Source organism: Apiospora phragmitis, assembly GCF_038363925.1.
Source record: "Apiospora phragmitis strain CBS 135458 chromosome Unknown utg000013l:1.0-2965645.0:1.0-2969333.0, whole genome shotgun sequence".
Taxonomy (NCBI): Eukaryota; Fungi; Ascomycota; class Sordariomycetes; order Amphisphaeriales; family Apiosporaceae; genus Apiospora; species Apiospora phragmitis.
The window spans coordinates 2,694,520-2,712,566 of record NW_027117413.1 but is presented as its reverse complement, the minus strand read 5'-3'; the positions used below and the strand labels follow the sequence as shown (position 1 = coordinate 2,712,566).

The 18,047-nt window shown below is 35.8% G+C and overlaps 3 protein-coding genes across 3 annotated transcripts; 2 read left to right on the top strand and 1 right to left on the bottom strand.

Moving 5' to 3' along the window:
* Positions 1-1,034: 1,034 nt before the first annotated feature.
* Positions 1,035-1,751, top strand: PG994_014538 (uncharacterized protein; the record flags this gene model as incomplete). Its single annotated transcript, XM_066865947.1, has 1 exon — positions 1,035-1,751. The coding sequence occupies one exon, from the start codon at positions 1,035-1,037 to the stop codon at positions 1,749-1,751; it is 717 nt and encodes a 238-aa protein (XP_066709076.1).
* A 1,459-nt stretch (positions 1,752-3,210) lies between these two features.
* Positions 3,211-3,837, bottom strand: PG994_014537 (uncharacterized protein; the record flags this gene model as incomplete). The annotated part of the gene is made up of 1 exon (XM_066865946.1): positions 3,211-3,837. The coding sequence occupies one exon, from the start codon at positions 3,835-3,837 to the stop codon at positions 3,211-3,213; it is 627 nt and encodes a 208-aa protein (XP_066709075.1).
* A 12,742-nt stretch (positions 3,838-16,579) lies between these two features.
* On the top strand, positions 16,580-16,969 carry PG994_014536 (uncharacterized protein; the record flags this gene model as incomplete). The annotated part of the gene is made up of 2 exons (XM_066865945.1): positions 16,580-16,756; positions 16,817-16,969. 2 exons carry the CDS (start codon positions 16,580-16,582, stop codon positions 16,967-16,969), a joined length of 330 nt encoding a protein of 109 aa, XP_066709074.1.
* Positions 16,970-18,047: the final 1,078 nt, after the last annotated feature.

Below are 18,047 nucleotides of genomic sequence, written 5' to 3'. Positions count from 1 at the left end.
AAAGGGCTCGATGCCACAGCTCTGTAACCAATCAAATGACACGGATCATCATCTCAACATACCCTTGTTGCTGTTCCAGCGCTCCGGCGCGTAGATCCATGCCTCAATCGCAGTTGTCCCTTCTCAGCATCGACATGCACCTAAGTTTCTCCTTGAACCAACCTAGCTTTCGCTATTAAAACCTCCCGCTGGATCTGTCAATTTCGCGCACCTGTCACATTGACCTCAGTTTTGCCAAGACTGATACGACGACGTGTAGTAAGAGTTTGGAAACTGCCTTGGCCTTTTGTCTCGTCACTACCCACAGTTGGCGTCATATCTCCGACCGCATGGCAACGTTGTCCAAAAGGAAGAATAGTAGTCCTCCAAGCGTATCGTCGTCACAAACGCCTCTTCCGTAGTTGCTATTGAATCACTGCACCTTTTGACTGCCTCGTTTCAACTGCCTCATTTTAGTCGTGAGGTGTTTCTCGCATCTTAAACAGTGGAAGCCTCCAGAAAAGGACGACGGGGACGATGCTGACTGGCTTCCAGTCCCACTTGGCAGGAATACAATTCGACTCCAACCCCCTTTATCTCCCTTGCCTCACGATAACATACCGGGCTAGCAACACTCTGACTTCAGTGTCGATCGCTGGTTTAGCCACCCAGCTTGCATGCATACCAGAGCTGTTTGATACTGCATCACAATCGGATATTCTGTTAAATCGCAGTTACCAGCGATACGGTTCTCCATGAACGGGTCAACTTATATGTTTTGAATGACTGAATCCAAGGCCTCAGCGAGTCAAAGTTTACATATGCGCACAACGTGGATAAAGCTATTTCTCGCCCTTCCCTGGTAATCGTCGAGTTAGAAAGTGTAGGCAAACTCTGAAACGTGGTTTCGGAGAAAATGTTCCCTCTCAGTATATACTTATATAATCTGATCCGTCTTCAAAGACAATGCAATTTGTGATGAAATAGAATCCTGCAACGAAACCACGTAGCTCATCTCGTTGCACTCAAACTCATAGCACTCATTCAGGCCCAAAATGCATCTCTTGAGGCACCTCTTGTCTCTTGCCGCCATTGGGGGGGCTGCGTCCTTTTGGAAAGTTCCACACGACTACATAGCTCCTCCTTCAACTACCCAAGGACGTCTCCATGCCCGAGACTCTGTTTCCACTACAATTACAGCCGAACCCGTGGATCCGAGCCCAGACCCTTCTCCCACCTCGGTCTCACAGCCTGCTTTCCATCACGCGCCGCTCACCCAAAGGGAAAACACTCGCGACTATCTCCTCAGCTCACTAGGCCAAGCGCGGACGAGGGGCAGAGCCGAGCTATGCCGTAACATCCAGCCGCAACTCTTCTTCAACAAAGCCAAGACGTTCCTCCGCCCCTGGAAGACCGACGACGACCTGCGCACGAAAGTGCCCGACGAGCGGATCCTGGCGCGCCTCGTGGCCTACCAGGTGGTGCAGGACACCGTGGAGACGGAGCGCGAGCAGCACCACAAGGCCTTCCCCGGCGACATGCTGGACTACGCGCGCAGCACCGGCGAGCTGATCCGGAAGGACGGCGTGCTGACGGGCGCCAACCCCGGCGTCCTGCGCGCGCTCGACACCATCTTCGACGACATCTGCGGCGGCACCGGCAAGGTCCAGATCCCCGCGGGCGTGCGGGAGACTGTCGACGGGGTCCTCCGGGGCCTCGCCGTCGACCCCCAGCCCGCGCCGCCCCCGGGTACAGCAACTGCGGGCTTCTGATGCGGTACGATTGGAACAAGGACGCGACGGTGTGGAAATACCGCTGCATAAGAACAATGACAATCGTGTCGAGTGTGATGCCTCGCTCCGGGTATTAGGCAAAATGCTACAGCTTTGCAGTGGGCTCTGCTGCTTCTGACACAGGGGCTAATCCGCTGGGCACCCTGAACAGGATGGTCACGGGCGCCCGCCGCCACTGTACCAGCCTTTCGTCTAAGTAGAGACGAGGGGGTGGACGAAGTTAATGTAGCTACAATCAAGTCAACAATTGAGCAATTAATTTCATATTTGAACTGAGTCCTGAGGTATTAATTTACCTAATGACCGGGACCGGGATGGTTTCGATCATTGTCTTTGCATCGTAGATAGCTAAGGCGCAGACAGATTGGAGAGGACGAGGATACGAGAGCGGGAAAGAAAGAGAAACGATCCTCCAAGGGGTTGGGAATGGCTTTGATACCGTATATACTGTCAGAATCCGTCTGCCATGGCGAGAGATGGAGGCGTGATCATTTACCCAGCTGGAATGCTCTTATTGTTATTGATGTTGCTTTCTGGTTCTGATGATGATGGTGTGGTGGACGAAGGCAGTCAGGACTCATTCATCCACCCTCAAGCATCGCAAGAGGATCCCGACAACTCACAGTTCGCAGAAACAGAATCGTAAATAAGTACCATCGATCAGTTCTAATAGAAGATCAATTAGTACGTGAACTCGCAGCTGTGGCGACAGGAATATTCGGCGGCTACCCCGCTGTACTCGAGGGGAGCATCGTGCAGGAGGGATGTCCAAGTCTAATCCAACGAGGTCCGAGGGCTGCCTGTCAACGAAAGTCAAAAAGTTCGATGTTATACGAAGATTAGAAAGAGGAGGTGTGCTTGCCAGAGTCTTGGGGCTGTCGAGTGTCGCTGACCTTCCACGTAATGAAGGTATGAAGATTGTTGGTGTGGAGGAGTTCCCTGGTTACAGTCTGGACTGAAGGATGTAGAAACCTTATGTTCCTAGGTAGCATGAATTATGTAGGTAGGTACGTGAGGCTGCACACAGGTTCACATGTAAGATTTAGAGGAAGTTGCAGCTTGGAATCTTGAAGGGAAGAGGCGTGTACCTACATGTAGTGACTCACCAACTCATTACATAAAGGTAGGCACTGGTCAGGTAGTGTGATAACGTACCTACATGCTCAGGTACAGGGCACCTACACCTTTGAGGGGACGACGGGAAACATAAAAGTTAATTTGGTAATGCACATCTGGTTGATTAGAAATGGACCTCCTTGTGTGAAAACGCCCCGACAACAACTTTAGATCAGAAGTTTCAGGAGATTATCACTATCGATGCTGCTGGGGTGTAGCTACATGAACATACAGGGGGTGCGTCTTCTCTCTACCTAGAGCCACCATCTACTTACTTAGTTCCCAATATTCCCTTCCAATTGCTCAGTACAATCCCACAATCTTATGTACGTCCTGGTGGACTCGAGGTGTCGGGTACACACGGTTGGAGCTCTGAAGAGATCCCGCGCAGTACTAAGTTCACCGTATCCTTGACCGTCCCTGGTATCTGACCCGTCTTCCCAGTATCGGCACACACGTTATCAAAGATGACATCGAGTGCGTCGAGAATACGAACATTGCCGCCGTTCAGGATGCCGCCGTGGTCGAGTATGGTATTCATCTTGTGGATCTCCTCCACGATGTTAGCTGGCAGCTTCGCGGACGGGGCGTTGTCCTCGCCTCCTTTCGGCCCTTCCGAGGTCATTGTCCGGTAGACATCCTGATACTGCACCAGACGCTCGAGCATCTGCTGGGCCGTCTTCAAGTCGGGGTTCTCCTGCCACGGTACCACTCCGATGAGGAACGCCCGGTCGTCGGCTAAGGGGTCGGTGGGGAGGCTGGAGGGCAACGCCGTAGAGACCGAGGGAGCTGGGTTGGTCTTGTACGTGTGCGGGGGGGAGGGCCCAGGCCTCGCAGAAAACGTGACCGTGCTTGTGATCCGTACTTCCTTCTGGACAGTCCTGGCTCGGGGGGCCAAAGACAAGCCAGCGCCTGCTAGGCAGAGAACGAGAAATGGTAGGGCGAGCATTGTGTGTAGCTGAAGACGCTGCGTCGAGCACGGGTTCCGACTGGTAAACTTAAGAATATATCCAGAGGAGAAATCTTTGGGTTTGTATGTGTAAAGGTGCGGTGATGCAGTGAGTGGTCCCGACAAAGCTTTTCTATCTACTCGCAGGAGCCTACCAAGCTCCACTGACAAATGAAGCAAGAAGCTTTGCTCCCTTTGCCTTTGGCTATCATAACGGGCTCTCAAGAAAACCTTTGCCAACTGATGTCCTAACTGATTGGGTCTGGGGCAAGACTTTGTAGTATGGGAAACAGGCGCAAACTATCTCACTTTCGATCGTGGGCATCACCAATGTATGATGTGGCCGCTTTGGGATTGCGATTAGAGTCTCATACAGCCCACCGAAAGAGTTGTCTCTAGCAGGAAAATGAATCCAGTCTGGTTTGACGAATGTATATAGCATTTGCGCCTGTGGACGAATACTGCCATTGAGAGAACCGACGTGCACGCCGCCCAACTGCCTTCTTTATGGTGCAACAAGTGCCAAAAAAAGGAATAATGCCAGGCAAAAACATACAACACCGAGGATTCCCAGGTCGTCACCGACCCTAGTATTAATTCGGCTCTCTAAGCTCTTGTCTAGGGGGAGACCGGATGCCGACCTTATGTAACAAAGTATTCTAGAAAGGCAAGACGCCGCATTACCGTACGGGCTATATTAAAAAGCTTAAATTAAAGTAAAACGGACTAAAACGGTGCTTAGTGCCGTATATTATTATTATTATTATTAATAGTACGCCGTAGGCCGAAGGCCTTCGGTATATCTATTTAGTTCCTTATGTAATAAACCGTGTCGAAGCTAGATTAAAAATATACGCTACTATATCGTAAAATTTACCTCACGTGCTCGATATTATTATACTAGTTTTCACTTATTAGTCTAATAACCTTTATTTTAAGGCTTAAAGAGATTATTTAAGTTCGGGTAATCCTTTAATCTTTATTACTAATTTATATAGTAGTAATCGACCGGTTTATAAAAGCTACTCTATAATAACTTTCGCCGTATCTTTTTTTATAATAAGCGCCGCTAGATCGTAACGAGTTCGTAACGGATTAAGTATTAGTTATTTTATTAATTACTTTTATTTTCTTTTAAAATCTTTATAATATAAGATTAAGTGTTTAGTTATTTCCCGCCTTTTATTATAATTATATAGTAGCGTCTGGACGTTTAAAATTTAATAAGTAAATAAGAACGATTTAAGCCTTATTTTTTTAATACGTATTTATATTAAAACCGACGCTTTATATTTAAATATATTATTATAATAACGGCACGTTTTTTAATTTAGTGGAGACTTTATAATTAATTCGCGGCGGCCTTACGTAAAAATAACGGTATAAAATTATCTTTATTTTTATTTCTTTTTAAACGTTTATTTAACCGTTTAACCGCTTAATTATTATTTAATTAACGCTAATTAAGCGTCGCTTAGCTATAAAATTATAAAGACTTTATTAATAGCTTTTTAAAGTCTTTTTTATTTCCTCCTTTTTACGCTTCGTTCGTTATTAATAATTTCTACCGCTTTTTTATAAGCGCTACGTAAGAACTGCAGCTTCCCGGTAGTTTCTGTATATATTTCGAAGCTAGCCGCCCTCGTATTTAAATAAAGGTTAAAAAAAAGAACTACCGCTTTAATTTCTAAGTAGTATTAAGGGGTTACTTTATATACCCTTGTTACGGTCTAGAAATAGGAGTTCTAGACTATTATAAAGCTAAGGGCTGGCTTTTTTTCGGTGTTGGCCACTTTATACTAAACCGACGCTCCGTATATTAATACGTTACGTATTATTTTTATATAGAGCTCTTTCGCTTTTTATATTAAATATTTTTACGTTAATACTACGAGCTTAATAAGAGCTAATATTTAAATTATTATTTTCGTTTTAATTTTTAAAATATAATTCTTTTATTATAGTTTTTAATAGAGTTATACGCCGAGGATTCTCGCCGAGATTATTAGCGATATAGCGGCGTTCCCGAGGTGTACTTATAGTGTACAGGCTTTTTACGCTTTAATAAAATGGATAAGCTCGCTTTTTTTAAGTTCGAACTCTATCCTTTTCGTATATACTTAACGGTTATAAGTTTTTTACGCTTTTTTTAGATTACGGTAATTTATAGCGTGGTCCGGTTTTATAGTAATAAGATTTATATTATTTACGAACTTAATAATAATAAGCTGTTCGTAAGCTTTTAAATTTTTATATAGAGTAGCGATATAAAGAATAAAGAGGATTAGTAATAGCGAAGAGCTTTACGGAATATTAACGCGGAGTTAGATCTTTTTTAACGATTTACTGTCGAAATAAAGGTAGACTTATTTATTTATAATAAAGCTTTTAATTTATCGGTAGATTTAATCCGATAATCCTTTTTTATAAAATATAGCGATTAATTTTTTATAATTAATTATATTAAAAGCACCTTTAATATTAAACTAGAAAAGAGAAGCGACGCCCTTTTATTACCACGTTATACGGATAACGTTAATAACTAGTCGAATAGCTAGCTCGGTAGATCGCTATGTCCGGTTCCTTATCTAGCTTTTCGATAAAAGCGAGCACTTTTCGGTTATTCTAATAATTCGCCGGTTCATAGCCGTTTCTATTACTTTCCCGACGGTGCTAAATAATAAAATAGGTCTCTATTTATTAGGTATCTGCTTTTTAGTTATTGTTTTATTTAACTTTAAAATTATAATAACTTTTGCCGTACGAAAACGTTTAGGGAAGTAGGTAAGCCGGAAGCTCGCGGTCGCTAAGCCGGCTAACGTTTAAAAAAGGGTTCCTCATACGTTTTAAAGAAATTAATAAGTAGAAGGTCTTCCCTTAAAGCTTTTTAAGGTTTTATTTACTTAATAATATCTTTTATTTCTTTAACCGTTACTTTTATTTTAATAAAAGTAAGCCTAGGGGCGTAGTTTATTACGTTATTTAAATTTATAAGGTCGGTTTTTAAATTAAAGAAGAACCTCTTCGAAAAGAGTATAACTTTCTCGTTATAACTTCGTGCCTTAATAGCAGCTCTTTCGTTACGTCTTAATTCTAAAATACTCGCTATTTATAATAACGTCTAATTCCGTAGCCGGGCCTATTATTCGAGCGATTAAAATGTTTTAAAGTCGTGGGAGGTAGCGGCGACTACGTAACGTTAGCTCTTTATTTTTACCTTTTAAACAATTCTTTTTAGGTCCGTTTTTAATTCGGTTTATTAATTCTAAATATATTACGAAGGTATCGCGAAATAAGCTCGATATTATTATTTCGTTATAATTTATACTTTTTAAACTTTTAATAATTATTAAGGCGTATCTTTACTAATATAGGGGTCTTTTTTAATACTATTATATCGGTAATCTTTCATAAGATACTTATAAGGTTATTAATAGCTCGATCTAGCTCTTCTAGGCTTATTAGCTCGATAATATCGGTTAAGCGTGCTCCGGCTTCCGCTTATACTAGCTCTTTATTTAATATTATTTAATTCTATCCCTCTACTTTCGCTTTATTACCTCGTAGCGAATTAGTTTCTAATTTAACGCGGATAACCTACGCCTTATAATTAAAACTTTTTAAACTAGAGTCTTTTTTATATAAGATTATTATTCTTCGTATTATTTAAACTAGATCTAGCGTAGATTCTCTTTATTCGTAGCGTTATTTTATAATTTTTCCGTATGGCGTAGCTAGCTCTAGGTTTTATCGATCTATAAAAATAAAAAGGTTATTTACTTTATATAATTTCTTACCGTGTACGTTCTAAAGCGGATAGTATGTGTTAAAGTTTCCGACGAGTAAGTATCGCCCGGGTTACGCGGTCGTATCGAGGTCGTTTAAAAGGCCCCGTTATCGGGAAGTTTTTTAAATCGGCGAGTATATAGATTATATAATAAAACGGCTACTTCTTCTTATCGGTATTATAATGGCAGCTTAATCGAGGCCTGCTTTAGTTTTTAATTTATCGATATTAAATCGTTTATATATATAAATAGTTATTTAACTTTCGCCGTAAATTACTCAATATTTAGTTATTTTTAAATAATATATAGCTTATATATAAAAGTTCGTTTATACTTCTTATAATATTAATATATTATATTTTTTTTAATTAATTAAAATAAGTACCGTTATTACTTTTAATATTATAACGTTTTAATATATTATTTATAAGTTTATAATTATAAAACTATAATAATATCTTACGTTAATAAAAAAGCGGCGGTGCCGCGCCGGCTTTACGAGCGTATTTTTTTACTTTAGCTACTTATTATCGAATTAAACCGTAGGCGGCCTCTTTTTTAAGAAATTATTATATACCCCTTTTTATCGTTAATAAGAAGCGTTACCGGTAGCGATAGCCGTGCTGTTCTTACCGAGCTATCGCCGGTACTACGGACTTCGAACTGGCGAGGCCGGTAGGTATAAGTTTCTTTTACGCGTTCTCTTTATTAGATCGCTACGGGGCAGCCGCGATCTTACGCCGTGTGTTCTTTATTATAATTAATATAACGTTTCTTACTTCGTAATCCTCTTTAAGGGCACTTTTAATCTCTTTTAAAATATACTATTATAAAGTAATAGCTGTATCGCTACTACTTTTAATAATATTTAATTATATAACGTATCCTACAAGCGAATATCTTATATAAGCGAATGTCTTATTTTTTTACACCTTTTTTAATAAAATATAAGTTAATTTTACCATAACGTATTTAAAATATTAAAATTAATCGGAATCCTCATCTCTAAATACTTCTATATTATTTTAATAAGTACGCGTATTATACCCGGGCTTTCCGTAGATTCTATAGCGTTATAAATATATTTTAAACGTTTTTATATAATTACTTTTTCAACGCGATTCGTTTTATAACTATTTATTAATATCCCTTTAAAACTGCAGGTTTTCTCTAGCTTATATATAAAGTAATCCTCTATTTTATAGCCGTTTTTTTTTCGTACGGCGGCGCCGGCTAAATATTTTATTTATTTTTTAAAATATCGCGTTCTTACTTTTTAAAAGAGTAACTCGGTATATAATATACGTTATAGCTTTTACGATTTAATTAAAATTAGTTAAAATAAATATTAAAAAGTTATTTTAATACCGTATAATACGGTTTCGAACGTATTCGGTTTGGGATTAAGCCTTAATCAAGTTGTTTAAAGTTTTTAATTTTTAAAGAAAAAGTAGGCCGGAAAACGTCCCCGGAGGTATTAAAGTACGTAATTTTATATCTAATTATGAAATAATATATTCCAGATTATACGGGACGAGTCCTATTTTTTAAAAGCCTCCTCGTATATTCGAAACGGTAAAAATTGCTTAGAACGCTTTTAAAAACGCTAGTAAGAAGTTTTTCTTTGAAATATAAATAATATACGCCCGTATAAAATATTTAATTTCTTTCCCGTACACCTTTTTTAATATATAAAAATAGCCGATATTAAAAGGTTAGAGCTTATATAACGAATAAAAAGGTATATAAAGTATAATAATCGAATTCTTTTTATAATAAAGCTCGAAAATTATTAAGTGGTAATTTTCGTAATTATCTAGGATTAAGAGGCGATAATAACCTTTTATACGAAACCTAATATATTAATTAAAATATCGAATCTAATCCTCGCCTTTTTTATTCATAATTTAATTATTTTTAATAATTACGATCACTTAATCCTTTAATAATAAGCTATTTTTATATTAAGAAGGGAGGTACGTTTTCCCGGTAAAAATAATATACGGAAAGATAACGTAATTATATAATCCGACGCCCTAAATAATTATAACTTATTCCCGGTTCTTTTACTATATTACCCTAAGCTTTCCGTATTGATCGGAGGTGGTTACGATTATTTCGGACGAGATTTAATTTATAAAAAAGCCGGTTTCGTCGAAGTTATAAATATCCTCTTTTTAGATCTTATATTTATAAATTATATTCCGTACGAGGGTAAACTATACGCGATACGCGTCGAAATCTTTATAAAAAACTTTTTAATAATCGATTTTTCGGTTAAAACGCGTCCGGAGGTCTAATTATCGTCGTACGAAATTAGAGGCCTAATTAACGCCGACGCGTCCCGCGTCGCGTAAACTAAATAATTAATTCGCTATATCTTTTATACTATTTAATCGGGAAAGAAAACGATCGCGTATTTAAATTAATAATATATCAAATAATCGCATTTTTTTTAAAATTTAAAAGCTTTTAAAAATTCGTAAATATTTCGCATCGTATAAGTTAATTATTTCGTTTACGCTATAAAGTTTTTAATAAAACGTAATAAATTAATATAGCTTTTTATACGCTTAAAGTTAAGTCTTTTTAAAGCGCTTAAAGCGTTAGAATTATATTACTCTTTTTTTAAAGTTATAGTATTTTCGGACGTAAAAAAATATAAAAAAAGGTTGAAGCTATAAAGAAATTTATAAAAATGAGACATTCGCTTATATAAAACATTCGCTTATGAGATACGTTAATTATAATTATAATAGCGGTAATATTATTAAATACGGAGGCTAGCGTTATACGGTTTATAATTAAAAATCTCGGAGTCTTATATTAAGCCGTTATTATATAAATCCTTCGTAGTTTAGACGGAGCTTATATATAAGATAAAGGATACGTAATACGCCTCGGGATTCTTTAATAAGCTACGCTTATATTTCGAAATCTCTCTTAAATTATATTTATTTACGAGTAAGCTATATAATAACGTAGCTTTATCGTAGGTAAGCCAGCTAACGGTACTACGGTTACCTCATGCAACGGCGACCTTAAAAACTAATAATAATACTATATAATAATAATATGAATAATTTAATTAAAAATTAATATAAAATCCTAAAAATACCGTTTTAGTTCCGAAATGCTTTTATAACACTTTTAATCTTAAATTTAAAGTTAGATTTAATTACAACGGCTTCCGGCGCCGACGATAAAAGAGTAACAGCTTAGGGTTCCGGTGTAACGCTATTTATCTCCCTCTTAATTACTATAATATCTTATATATATATAAACTTCTAATTAAGGTTAAGTATTACTCTTTTCCTCTTTTTACCTCTTTTTTTTAAAATTACTTTTTAAAACTAACTTCTCGTGTTCTAATTAACCGATCTAGCCGTTTAAAATATTTAAACTCTTTTAAAACTTCCGGAATAAAACCTAGCGCGTCGCGCTATTAAAAATAGCATTATTATTACTAAACGTATCCGCTAACTCTTTAATTTAGCGGCTAGTCGTAAATATTAATAACGCTATAAAGGAGAATTATTTATTAAAAACGTTAAGGGGAGGCTTAAATAATCTTATCTTTACTTAGTCTTTTATCCTTTAATTCCGGCTATTAAAAGGCTTATTAATATCGCGAAGGAATATACTAATTACGGCCTAGCCGCTATTTATTATATACGGCTAAAAAGTAAACTTTTTAATTAATTCGTAATATTAAAAAAATCCCTCTTATTTATATTTATATTATTAAGCCCTATATAGTATAAGGTTATTTTTTAATAGTAAATATTTTTAATATATTAAAAAGATTAAGATCTAGGGATTATAATAAGTGTAACGAATGTGCCGGAAAGAAAAAAAGCTATATTTTATACTTTAAACACGTTATAATAAAGTCCTCGCTTACGTAGCTAACGTGATTATCCAGAATAATAAGCCGTTATTAATCCTCGTTTTTAAGCTTTATATAAGGGATAAAGACCTCATTTAGCTACACTAGGGCCAGCTCCTTATTAGTCCAGCCTTTAGGGGATGCCGTAAAGACCCAATCCTCTATGGCATCCGTTAACGAGTCCTCCTCCTCCGAAAACTATTACTACTAGACCTATTAACCTTTAAATATAATAAGAGGAGGCAAAGCTCGGCCTAAAGCGTTATTATATTCGACCGCAGAAGCCTATTCTTAGTTAAAAGAGTTTATAACTAGTATTCTCTTTATTTTAATAAGTTTAATAATTATTATATTTATTCTATAGCCGAGCTAGTTACCGATCTCGTCGACGTTAAACCGAAACTCCGGAGGGATCGATTTTAAAATAAGATTATTAAGCCGCTCGAAAAACTCGATAATTTTCTTTACGGAAGTTACGTTAAGCTTTAAAAAATCTATCCTTTTAAAAAGAGTAGTATTAATAAATAAATAGCGAGTAATAAATCTTTTAACTTAGTACTTACCGAGTATTATATTAATTTCGTTAATTTAAAAAATTCGTTAAGCGAATATCCGGAAAATAACGTACGCCGGTAAGCAGCTTAAATTATATTATATAAGGTACTAAGTTACGATTTAAGACTCTTCCGTTATTATTAAGGCTTAGAAAAACTTATTCCGTTATTTTATAGTCTTGCGGCCGTGAATCCGAGCCCTTAGAATTGTTTTAAGGATATTATGCTTCTCGGCGGTTTATTTTATTAACGAGCTATTTATAATATTTTAAATCGCGCGTTATAGTATTAACTCGTTAAGTTTACGGCCTATTAAAAAGAGGAAAAAAAAAGAAGATAATAGTATTATTTAATTAATTATAAATTAAAAGCTAACTAGTTTATATATTAATTTATATGTGGTGCTATTAGGGGCTATTTAAATTTAGGGGTCGCCGTTGCATGAGGTGACCGTAGCACCGTTAGCTGGCTTATCCCGTAGTTTTTTCGCTAGGATCCCTTTTATAATAACTATTAATTCTTTACGAGCAAGCTACGTATTATTTTTAAAAGCGTTTAGAACCTATTTATTATTTTTTATATAATTTTTCGCCTCGTTTTTAAAAATAAAGATAATATCGCCGCTAAGTAGCTTTTTTATTACGATAGCCTCGTTATACCCGATTATTATATTTATATTTTATATAATATTTATTAGTATCTTTTTTTATACGTCGCTCGATTAATTTACGCTTTTAATTATTACTTCGCGAGTTCGACGGGCTAGGACGATAACTTTCGGCTACTAGGTAACGAGGTCGCTATTACGTAGTAGCGCGGTTATAACTTAAGCTTAGGACTTGGTTTATATAGCTTTAAGATCTTGCGTAGCTTAGGCGATAGCTTTTCCGATTATCTTTTACAGTTCTCCGCGGGTTACCGGCGCGTTATCGTCGTTATCGAGATGCGGTCGTGGCTCGGTCGTTTCGATACGAAGTTCTTTAATTATTTAAAAAATCTCTTTATAAATCCTTTCGGAAGCTACTAAATTAGTAATTAATATCTTTAAATATTCGATCGCTTTTTCGATACCTTTTTTTAATTTATTACTATTATTAAGACGCGTTTAAAACGTTTAAGGTCCTTAGTTATACGCCGCGACGTTATTACGCGGGTAGTATTAACTCTACGTAAGTCTAGCGCGACCGGCGTTAATAACTATCGGATTATTTATACCGTAGCGCCTTAGCTGCGTCCCCTCAATAAAAGTTCGGCTAAATTAATTCGACCTCGTAAATTTAAATAATAAGGTTTATTTTCGATTATTTAATAGTTCGATCGAGTTATCGATAATTTCTCCTCTTAAATCCTTTAATGCCGTATATTATTTTTTAAGATTTATAAATTCTCTTATTATTAAATGAGCTCTCGTACGTACGGTGGTTCCGGTTTTAATCGGGGTTCAATCGTTCTTATTCTATTGTTCATATCTATCTTTAGTACTAGCTACGAGGGGCATCGTATGCCCCTCTTTATAAAACAGAAAAGGGGTTCGTGCGCGCAGGTACGTGGCACCTCTTTTAGAGTAATATGGACAGCTTTAGTTCCAGCTGTTCTAACACTTATCGTTTTTTTTATACCTTTACTTTATAAGTGTTATTATTTTAAATAATTTAATTACGCTTAATTTTAAATTAAACGCTTTAATAAATATATATTTAACTTTTTAATAACTCGTCTTTATAAATTAATTCTCGATTTATTAAAGCTAGCCTCTTTTACTTTATCTTATATTTTTTTATTTCGCTCTTAACTAATACTTTATTTTATATTATAATTAATATATAAGATTTAATATATAATATATAACTATAACGCTTTTACTCGTTCGTATTAAATAAATAATAGTCGGCTACTAGCTATTAAAGCATGACTGCTTATTTAGTTAAAATCTATATATTACTATCGAGGCGACCGTTTTTAATTACCCTAAGCCGCCTCACCCGCCTTACCTATCCTACTAATTAAGACCCGGTCGCAAAGACCGATATTATCCCTTAACTTAAAATTATAAGTACCGCCTAGCGTAACTTAATATCGATAGTTCGTAATAAATTCTTTATATTATTTTATTATATTCGCTTATAATAATATTCTTAACTTTGTTTTATTTTCTTTTTTATACTTTATTTCATAATAAACATATTATAAATTTAATAACTTACGCGGCTATATTTTTTTTTTAAAGTAAATGATTTAAATAATTCATATTACCCTTATTAAGATTTATTTACCCTGTTGTTTTTTCTACCGGTTTTAACGCTTTAATTACTACCCCTCTCATTAAAGAAATAAGTAACTTATTCGTAAATAATATAAACTAAGAGATTAATATTATTTACTATTTATAATAACCTCGTTACTATTACTTTAAGTTTTAATCGATAACTTCGTGTTTTCTAACCTTAACGCTATAACTTTTACTCTCGATAATTAAGCTATTAAAAAAAAGTTTAATTATAAATTCGACCGCCGAAACGAGACCTACGTAGTATAAGCTTATCTCTTCGCTATAAAGGGTTGTTTATAGCGCTATAAAACGTTTTACGACGTCGAGAAAGACTTTTAAAACTTATATATTTATAAAGCTAATTATAACTATTTTTATAGCTTTTAATAAAAATACTCGGCAACTTGTTATAAAAAGTGACGTAATTAAACCGTACCTGCTTATTTTACCGTTATTTAATAAACTATAATATAATAGATCCTCGAATTTTTCCGTATTTAGTTCGTTAAAACAATCGATTATAAAAGGATATAAAAATATCGTTTTCGTTTTTTTAATAAAAATATTAATAAGTATCGCTTTAATTTTTAATTATTTTTAATTTATAAAAGGATTTTTAAAGCTATCGTATTAATTATATACATAAAGTTACTATAAGACCGTTATTAACGTTTCGAACGAATCTTTATTTACTCTTTTTAAAATAAAGCGAGCTTCCGTTATTATAAAAGGCTTATAATCGTAAACGAAACCTTTTTTTAAAAAAAAACGCTTTATATTAATACTCCTCTTTATTATAATAATTAATAATAATAAAAAGGGTTTAGTTTTTATATAAGTAATAATTAAAGTTATTATTAAATAAGCTTTCGTATATACGTATAAATAAGGGTTTAAGTAATACTATATTATTATATTCTATTATTTATGTCTATTTCTAGTGCTAGCTGCGAGGGGTATCGTATACCCCTTTAATAAAACAGAAAAGGGGTTCGTACGCGCAGGTACGTAGCACCCCTTTTAGATCAATATAAACAGCTTTAGTTTTAGCTGTTCTAATATTAGCAGTTTTTTATTTTTAGCGATAAAATTAGCCTGTTCCCTCTTTTAAATATAAGCCTTCCCTTCTCGAGGGTCTCGTATAAATAAGTTACGCTAATCCGGTATTCGGTGCCTATTTAAGCCGTATAAGTAATATTATACCTTTTTAATATTAATTTTATTACGTAATAAATCCTTTTAATTAAGTATTTTAATTATTTAAAAATAATAAAGATAATAGAAGAAGTTATTATATATTAACGTATATTATTTCTCGTTATAAATTAAAAAAAACGGTTTTAAAATAATAATAATAATAAAAGTGCCGTTATATATCGCGATACGTTATACCTTATCGGGGATATACGAGTCCAGCTTTTCGATATACGCTTTTATACGTATAATAAGGCTATTTATTAAGACTATTTACTCGAGGGCCTTATTTAAGGATATTTTAGTGAGGGCGTCTGCCGGGTTGTCTTTACTGTCGATATAATAGATTTATAAGATCTCTTTTCCCTCGTATAATTCTTAGAGGGCTATAATATTAATTATAAGCCTTTTTTTATTTATTATACCTAGCTTAATTAAGTACTTATAAAGAGACCTTAAATTTATATAAAAAGTTATTAATATATGTTAAAATCTTAAAGTTTATATAATTCTTTTAAACGTAATATTTAATGCGATACCGTAATTTATATTAGAAATCGTGCCGTATAGTTCGTTAATTAATACGCTCCGTATAACTTTTTTATATTTTATTAAGCTTTAATAAATAATGTTACTTTAGATTTCGAACTAGTCTTTCGTACGATTTATTTCTTAATTTAGACATCCGCCAAGCCGCCCATCTCTTTAGTTGATTAATTAATGCAGTGAAACTGCAACCAACCAACCAAACAGTTATACACCACACGTCCAAAAATACAATGCAGCTGGCAGCCTGCATTTGCGCGCGTAGGGCTTAATGCAGAGGAGCAATCAGTACTCTCTCGGGAAACAACACCCCCAACCAACACCAACACCAACACCAAGAACCAGTCACAATGATGTGTAACCCCCAACCCCCCATTTTCGGCTTCGGGTCTTTTTCATGTTGATTGGTATAATTTTCTCCCTTTCCCCCCTCGTGTCATATGCCCGTTCACAAAGGGGCCGAATATATCCGTGTTCTTGACGTTACGTTGGCACGGTGAAGATGGGTTCTACCAGTACCCAATACGAAGCTTTAGCAGAGCAGATTGAATCTATTCTTCAGGACCCCAGTGCACAGGTCCAAGATGAACGAACCTGCCGTCGTTTAGCCGCAGCCGCACGCAAGCTCGGTGTGGCGTTGGAGTTTCCGATGGAGACACTGCGCCGGTTTGGCTACGCGGTATGTAGAACCTCCTCGTCCGTCCTTATGACCAGCATTGACCTTAATCACCCCAATTAGCACCTCCAGCTTCCCATGGCCCTTATTGGCGTCGAAACCGGCTTGTTTGCTGCCCTGGCCGCCGAGCCTCGGCCCTTCACCAGCGCCGAGCTCGCCGACAAGACTGCCGTAAATTTACGGCATCCCTTAAAGGCTAGACTAATAAGGAGCTAGCCTTGGTATAGTTAAATAAGGTCTTCATCCCTTATATAAAGCCTTAAAACGAGGACTAATAGCGGCTTATTATTCTAAATAGCTACGCCAGCTACGTAAGCGAGGACTTTATTATAACGTGCTTAAAGTATAAGATATAGCTTCTCTTCCTTTCGGCACACTCGTCGCACCTATTATAACCCTTAGATCTTAATCTTTTTAACATATTAAAAAATATTTACTACTAAAAAATAACCCTAGACTATATAGGGCTTAATAATATAAATATAAATAAGAGAGACTTCCTCCGGTATTAAAAGCTAGCTAAAAGGTTTACTTTTCGGCCGTATATAATAGCTAGCGGCTAGGCCGTAACTAATATATTCCCTCGCGATATTAATAAGCCCCTTAATAACCGGAACCGGAGGATAGAAGACTAGGTAGAAGCAGGACTATTTAAGCCTCCCCCCTAACGTTTTCGATAAATAATTCTCCTTTATAGCGTTATTAATACTTATAACTAGCCGCTAAATTAAAGAGTTAACGGATACGCTTAGTAATAATATTATTATTTTTAATAGCGCGACGCGCCGGGTTTTATTTTAAAAGCTTTAAAAAAGTCTAAATATTTTAAATAGCTAGATCGGCTAATTAGAGCACGAGAAGTCACTTTTAAAAGGTAATTTAGAGAAAGAAAGAAATAAAAAGAAGAAAAAAGTAATACTTAACCCTAATTAAAAGTTTACGCGTATACGAGATACTATAATAATTAAAAAGGAAATAAATAGCGTTACACCGGAACCCCAGGCTGTTACTCCTCTATTATCGGCGCCGGAAGCCGTTATAATTAAATCTAACTCTAAATTTAAGATTAGGAGTATTATAAAAGCGTTTCGAGACTAAAACCGTGTTTTTAAGATTTTATATTAATTTTTAATTAAATTATTCGTATTATTATTATATAGTATTATTGTTAGTTTTTGGGGTCGCCGTTACATGGGGTGACCGTAGCACCGTTAGCTGGCTTAAGTTAAAAAAGACTTACAGTTTTAAAAAGACGTTGATAAATAGTTATAAAACGAATCGCGTCGGAAGAATA